This window comes from Drosophila subobscura, chromosome A (genome assembly GCF_008121235.1).
Source record: "Drosophila subobscura isolate 14011-0131.10 chromosome A, UCBerk_Dsub_1.0, whole genome shotgun sequence".
Lineage (NCBI taxonomy): Eukaryota > Metazoa > Arthropoda > Insecta > Diptera > Drosophilidae > Drosophila > Drosophila subobscura.
The window spans coordinates 5,412,975-5,420,183 of record NC_048530.1 but is presented as its reverse complement, the minus strand read 5'-3'; the positions used below and the strand labels follow the sequence as shown (position 1 = coordinate 5,420,183).

At 46.7% G+C, this 7,209-nt stretch overlaps 1 protein-coding gene across 2 annotated transcripts in view; it reads right to left on the bottom strand.

Moving 5' to 3' along the window:
- Positions 1-2,520: 2,520 nt before the first annotated feature.
- Positions 2,521-7,209, bottom strand: part of LOC117889588 (glutamate receptor ionotropic, NMDA 2B) — a 19,170-nt gene continuing 14,481 nt past the window's right edge. Inside the window, exons 8-10 of one of the 2 annotated variants that reach the window (XM_034793996.1) lie at positions 6,647-7,154; positions 6,465-6,569; positions 2,521-3,166 (exon numbers count right to left, since the gene is read on the bottom strand). In XM_034793996.1, the coding sequence (XP_034649887.1) occupies positions 3,124-3,166; positions 6,465-6,569; positions 6,647-7,154 (656 nt within the window). In that variant the 3' untranslated portion in view covers positions 2,521-3,123. The remainder of the gene's footprint in view (positions 3,167-6,464; positions 6,570-6,646; positions 7,155-7,209) is intronic. The other variant, XM_034793997.1, reaches the window with a different exon arrangement.

Sequence of the window (7,209 nt, the reverse complement as noted above, 5' to 3'; positions counted from 1 at the left end):
TGTTTGGCCACATGGTTTTTTATGGGTGTTCTTTGTTTGTTTCTTGTTTTGTTTTTGCTTTGCTTTGCTTTCTGTTAGTACATACTCGTATAATAAATCTGAACAATTTGTCTTAAAAAATATATACATATACGTAATAATTAACATTTCACTATGTTCTCCCCTCCTCCGATCCGATATCCGATCCGATCATACAATCAATCCATCCGTAACGTGTGTATAAAATATTTTCACTACAAAAAATCACTCTTTTGCAAATAAAACTCAATAAGTTTCCCTCTCTTTCTCTATCTCTCTCGCTCTCTTTGCTTGTTGGCTGTTAACATTGTTTGCATTTGCTTTTTTTGCTGTTTACTGTTGTCCCGTTCCGTCCAGTTCGTGTGTCCGAGTCTCTTCTCCTGTGCTCTTTTATTGCTGTTTCGTTCGCTCCTCTTATCGTTTTGAACGGAAAGTGGGTGGGGGCAAATGGAAACCATAAAGGAAGGTATTTTAAACAGAATAATAGCCAAAAGTACCGTTAGCTGGCACTGCTCAACATTCTGGTTGATGCAATCTGCCATAACGGCTTATTACTGCGCAGAGATGGCACAAAACAAAGAGTATCAAAGAAGCACACGCGTACATACATATGTACATACATACATATGTACATATATGTACATATGTATGTACGCGCTTTATTTGTTTTTGTATTTAAAGTTTTTCCATCAGATGGCAATTAATGGGGCAGGTGTATGTAGTGTGTGTGTGTGTGTGTGCGTGTGTGTGTGTGTGGCAGGGTGTTGGGCGGGGGGAGGTTTATTCACACCGACTTATAAATGTATCATTTAATTTTGCTCGTTAAGTAGACGACCGTACATATACCCTTTTTTGGTGATTTCTCATTTGTTTTTTTTTTTTTTTTTAGTTTTTTGGTTAGGAATATATTCCTCGCTAAACACTTAGAAGACACATACATACATACATACATACATATAAACGAATGCCAACGCAAAACAGTTATCTCCTCCTCTCCTCTCTGTGGAAGTTGTCATTATTTAGCTCTCGTTTAGTGTTCTGCGACTGAGTGAGTTTATTTATCGACTTGATTAGTTAATCCATTTAATCGTTTATCTTTTTGTACACATTTAATTCGATTTCGAGTTTAGTTTAGTTTTGGATTTAAGCAAGTTTAGTCCATCCACAAGAACAATTTATCAATTTTCTTTAGCTCCTTCTTATTTAAGCGCGTCTGTGTGTGGCTGTGTGCTTGGGTGTGCCCGTGGGTGTGGGACTGCCTTGCTCTCAGTTGAATATTCTTTTGGGCGTACTTCCCAGGAAGCACTCGACACGCGACATGTGATGCCTCACCCTGTACAATGTACGCAGACATAATCACACCTGGCTGCTGGCATTAACTTTCGACCACACTCCACACACCACACACACACACGCACGCACACACAAGAGTCGAATTATAAAGCAGAATTTCTCATTTAGTTTAGCTTTAAGCGTGGGGTGGGGTGGGGCTGGAGGAAGATGTGGGCAGCCAGTGGGTGGGGGGCGGCAAGCGAAATGAAAGTTCTAGCGAAGCGGAAGGGTAAAGCAACTTAGGGGGGGTGGTGGTGGTTAAGCGCCTAGTCCGTGTTGTGTGTGTGATTATCTCCTAGTGAGAGTCGAACTTTTTTTTTACATTTTATTTTATATTCGAGTGTCTGCCCTTTTGGGTGTTTTTTAATGTGGTTGTTGTTTCTGTTACTCAATCTCCTGCTCTTTGTGGCGGCATCCAAGCAAAATCAGTAAAAATATATCTGTATATAAGTATTTAACTATATGTTTGTATGGTATATTGGTTGGATTTGCTCCGCGTGTACATGTGCGTGTATATGCAATAACATTTATATCGTCGTAATCATAGCAAGGTAAATATACATATAAATATGTTAAGGTGTATACACATAACATTATGCTGGGCCTGTACCTGCGGCTGGACCGCCCCTCTCTTCAGTATGTAAATGTATGTACATACAATATATAAGTTATGTAGTTATAATTTGCCGTTCGCCTAGCTTAGTATAAATATTGACTACACAAAGAAACCAACAACCAAAAATGAATAAAACCCACAACTAAAAACAACAATCACAAACAATCAAACGAATTACATGGAACATTTCTCCACGTGTAGGTTACATCTGACACTCGCTCTTTGCTCATTGCTCTTCGCTCTCCTCTCTCCTCTCTCTCTCTCTCTGCCTGCTCTCTTGCCAACGCTTGCTCTTCTTCTCTGCTCTGCTCTGGCCCATGATGAAACTATAAAGGAGATCTCGTCGGGGGCAGAGTTACTCGCTACTTCTGCCTATTTTCAGTGCTCGTTTGCTTGTCAATGCGGAAGGTTACAGCGAGAGCCCTTTCACTCGCACTTTGCACTCGCAAGTTCTGCTTATTTTTGCCGACGAGACCTCCTTATAAAGTTTCTTTATGGCTCTGGCCAGCGCTCTCTACGATTCTTGTTCTCTTTGCTGGATCGTCGCTCTTTTCATTAAAACTTATTCGTTATGAAGTGCTTCTGCATTAACTGTTAGTTTAATGTTTAGTTAGCTATTGGCTTTACTTTTTACAATCTGTGTGAAACTTTGGTTTGGCTTTGAATGTCCGTTCTTCTCCTTATTTTCGACTTGTGTGTTTTCGGTTTTCGGTTTGTGTGAGGCGCTTCGGGTTCTTCTTTCTCTTTGCTGCACTTCTGCTCGATCTCTTGCTCTCGCTCTCGCTCTTGCTCCTGCTCTTTGGTGATTCCACCGTTATTCTTTAACTTTTAGAAAGCTTTCAGTTTACATATTATTTGAAACATTGATTTTGATTAGGCGTACACATGTGCCGCACCCTCCAATGGCCGAGGGGCGTGGGCGCTGTGGGACTGTTCTCTAGTAACTGTAAAAAAAGTTGTGGCTCAGTGTGCGTGTGCGTGTGTGTGTGTGTGGGTGTGCTTATTGGAGTGCATTGGAAAACGCACGCTGGAACACACAGATCTAGTTGCAGCAGCCAGTGTGCCGCTTCCAGTGCCCAGCTTCCAGTTCCAGTTCCAGTTTTAGTTTCAGTTCCAGCTGCCATCTGTCTGTCCGCATCCACTCTGGCTGGAACGCTTCAGAGCACCGTCTCCATCTCGGCGATTTCCGTCTTGTACGACCTTGGGGATCCATAAACAAAGTTAGTCGGGAATTTCGGGAAGAGGAGGGGTTCGTTCGATAATGGACAATGGATGCGATAATACGAAGCATGCATGATACAAATATCTATGTAGATAAGTAGCTAAAATGGTGCTCTAAACAGGGTTCGTGGCGGGGTGCTGGGCGGTGCAGGACATGCGTTCCGGCACAGGCAGGACATGCTAATTAGCCTGCCAACCAATGCAACAACAGAATTAAAAGAAATGTGACAAATGGTAATCAGACGCTCATTGTTATGGCCGTTGTTATCCTGTCCCCACAGTTCGACAAACAATGGGGCAGAAATGTGTGTCAAGGCAGTCTCTCGCTCTCTCTCTCCCTCTCTGTCAGGCGGGAAAAGGGAACTACGATGGGGTTGGGTGTACACACACACATGTACACATGTACATATGTGTGTACAATGGGCGGTAGGTGGCAGCACATTGGATGCCCAGGATGTGCCCTAAGCATCATCAATCAATCAGGGTCCAACTGGGCGGTGGGGCACTCAAGGGTTCGCATGTAAATAAATTAGTGCCAGAAAGTAAATGCGAAAAGCGAATCATCAAAATGGGTAGCGGCGCCTGGGATGGGCGGGTGACACGATCAGATCCAACCAAAACGCTGCCCAAACTCTTCCAACAAAAAATAAATGCAAAAGGGAAACACATGTTGCCTGATAATCATCCATTTGGGATGACTCCCTCCCTGCCCCCAATAACATAACTTTTTGGGGTTGAACTTTTTCAAGCGTTTTCCATGTTTTCACCAACGAGCGATGAAACGAACGAAAGCCACGGACCGGAGACGAGGTGAAATGAGATGAATTGAATGGAAAACTTGTGGCCCGCAACCGTGCTCGTTCCTCGTATTTTGTTTTAAAATTTGAGGCGAATTTTCACTCGCTTTTTCGCGCCAACTTAATTTGCACAATTCGCTGGAAAGTTGGCTGGCTGTTTGGGCAGCCCAACCCGCGGAGGAGCTACAACATAAAAGCCAAAAGTCAAGAGGTGAGCTGAAAAACAGATTCCATTCCTCGTAATGATGCGCCTGCATGAGGTACACACAACAAAAACAGCAACAAAAAAAGAGAGAGAGAAACAAAAAGAGCCAGAGAATGGGGCCTGAGAGAGTTCTCCTGTGCGAATTGGTCACATCTGGAATGGGATAACATTGGCACACGCTCCGGCATCGATGCTTTGTTTGGACAACAACAAAAGCCGACATAAATAACTTTCCATTCCATTCGCAGCGGTGGATAAATCTTTGGCACGCCATAACGCACACACACACACAAAACAAGGGGGAGCACGGGGCACGAGGCACGAGGAGGGACGCATAATGCACGGCGGCCGCAACCGCAGTGCATGTGCCACCCACTCGCACTCTGCCTGTGCCTGTGCCACTGCCATTCGCATCTTAACCAGACAGAGACAAACACGTACGCATAAAGACTCGGACTTGGACAGTTGGTTGGCAAAGCTCTAGGACTGTTTACATGCCTGTAATTAATGCAAATGTCGAGCCATACGGATGCTAAACATGCATGTACCACATGACAATGCAATCCAGAACAGAGCCAACTGACACAAACCAGAAAGGGGGAACCAGAATGAAGTCTCTCCTCTCTCTCTCTGCTCCGGATAGGACAGGGCGTGGCTGCATGATCTTGGCAGCTGCTTGCCAGTTTGCTGCGTGGAAACTAGACAGTCCTTCGGACTTTTGAAATGTGTACTGTGACAGCAAGGCTGTGGCTTTCATCTCCTTCATTCAATCCATAAAGTTCTGTACTCAACATCGAGCAACACCGACCGCATTTCCGGCAAGCGGGATTCAAATCATTTTGAAACCTTCAGCCCTTGGTGCTTGCTGTCTATAATTAAGTTTATTTTCATGCGAAGTTTCACCTTGTTTAATGGATGTGGCCAGCATCCAAAATGGATAATTGCCTTGTGTGTTGGCCGTTGTTGCCAGGCAAATGCCATAGATACTCGCAGCCTCTCTGGGGCCCCACTGCCGGCGGAGCCAGTAACTAAATAATCACAATGTGTGCTCGAGGATAAAGCTGCTGCCCAATGCCCCCGCTGCCGCTGCTGCCCCTGTGGCTGCCTTGGGCTGCGGCCCATAAACACTCTAATTCCATTCAAAGGAACTGCTCAGGATGAACCAACTGAGCTGGTGTATACAAGGGGGGAGGGGACGTGGAGGGGGCAAAAGTAATATTCACACTGCGAATGTCGGGGATGTCACACGAGCACGAGCACGAGCACGAACAGGGATTGCTCGTATGTGCTTTGTGGCTAGCACTGGGACTGGGGCTTTTGGCACTGAATGGACGAGTAAATGATTGACTCAATGCCTGACTGACTGAACGTTCGCTTCGCTTCGGTTTGGTGCCACAAAATATATACAGACTTGCACTGGCCACCGGCTGCCCCCTTGGCCACTGGCCACTGGCCACTGATGAGCTGCTGATTCTGATGTAGATGGAAATGTTGATGCAAATGCAGGCACAGGCACAGGACCTTCACTGATCTGTTAATTGATGGTGGCAACGTGCCGTCAGGGGGGGTTGGAACACTATGGAAGGGTCGTAAAACGTTTCCACATCCGATTATGCCGCACCCACTACGAAAACCTCAGCCGCAGCCACAGCCGCACACTCAACCCCATTGTGAATGATATGCAAATGGAAGGACCCTCACACACACACACACACACACACACACAAACACACATTTATATATAGAAATAGAGAGTGAGAGAGTGTGTGGAATGAATGAGAACAGGAACTGTCGGGAAATTGTGCTCCAACTAACGACTAAAACCGGGCAGGGACGCCACTCCGCACCTTCCCGGCTCTCCGTCTGTGTGTGTGTGTCTCTGGTCGACATCGAATCAGGAACCGAGATAAAGTAATTTAATAAAGTCATTTCCATATATTTATATTAGAAGCAGCAGCCAGAGAAAAGCAGCGGCCCCAGGGCTGGGAATGCGCAAGCGAAAGCGAAAGCGAACTGCGGCAACTGAGGTTTTGTCGGGTGCTCGGGCTGTCTGTGTAGCAGCTGGCCGACATCATTAGCGTGGCCAGTAACGAGTAGCCAGTAGCCGGAGCCGGACTGTACGGGACAGGAATGTTATCTTAAGCAATTGCTTAATTTAATTACGAAGGCGAGCAGGAAGTGGTTGCTGGACTGTGCTGATACGTGCAGGTTGGGGATGGTGGATTGGGGACTGGGGCGTGTGTATTAAGGGGATGCATGCACATAGAAAACTTACCACCTGTATAGATCTTGAGCGCTGGCAGCCAGACTGAGATTGCCCAGCAATGGCGGTCGCTCCTTTAGATGATGATGGTTCAGCAGATCCGAAGAGGAAGCAAGCCTACAAAAGACAGAGAGAGAGACAGAACGATTTAAAGACTGCCGATCGCTGCTGACTGTAACCCAGGAGGGACCCACCTCAGTTGCGGCGCCTTGATGCCGTGCTTATCCATGACCTTCTCCAGCTGTCGGACACGCAGCCGTGACATGTCCAGCTCGTGCTTGACCTTCCACAGGTGCGTGTCGCAGATGGGATCGTTGCAGCGATGCTTCTTGAGGATTTCGGTGGCCTCAAAGACGGCGCCCCGAAAGGTGAGCGACTTGCCCATGGAGAGCGAGATGAGGGCACAGCAGTGGCCGCCATCCTTCTTGGCCAGCCGCGTTCGTATGTACTTGAAGTAGACATGCTCGAGCAGGAGCAGCAGGGCGGCCAGCAGTATGCCGGCCATCAGCAGCAGAAAGGCGGACAAGAACTGCTCGAGGGCCAGCGGGTCCGAGGATTTGTGCTCCTGTTTGCCCGGCCGACACGTGCCCGTCATCCAGTAGCGCCTCAGTCGCTCCAGATCCCCATTGGCACGGAACTCGAGCAGACGCTTGTTGAACATTTGCACGTACTTCGAATTGCGACTAAAGGCCAGGCCATATCCTGCACAAATGGTTTACCATAGAGGAAAACCTTTTCTAGAAAGGACAGCGGAATG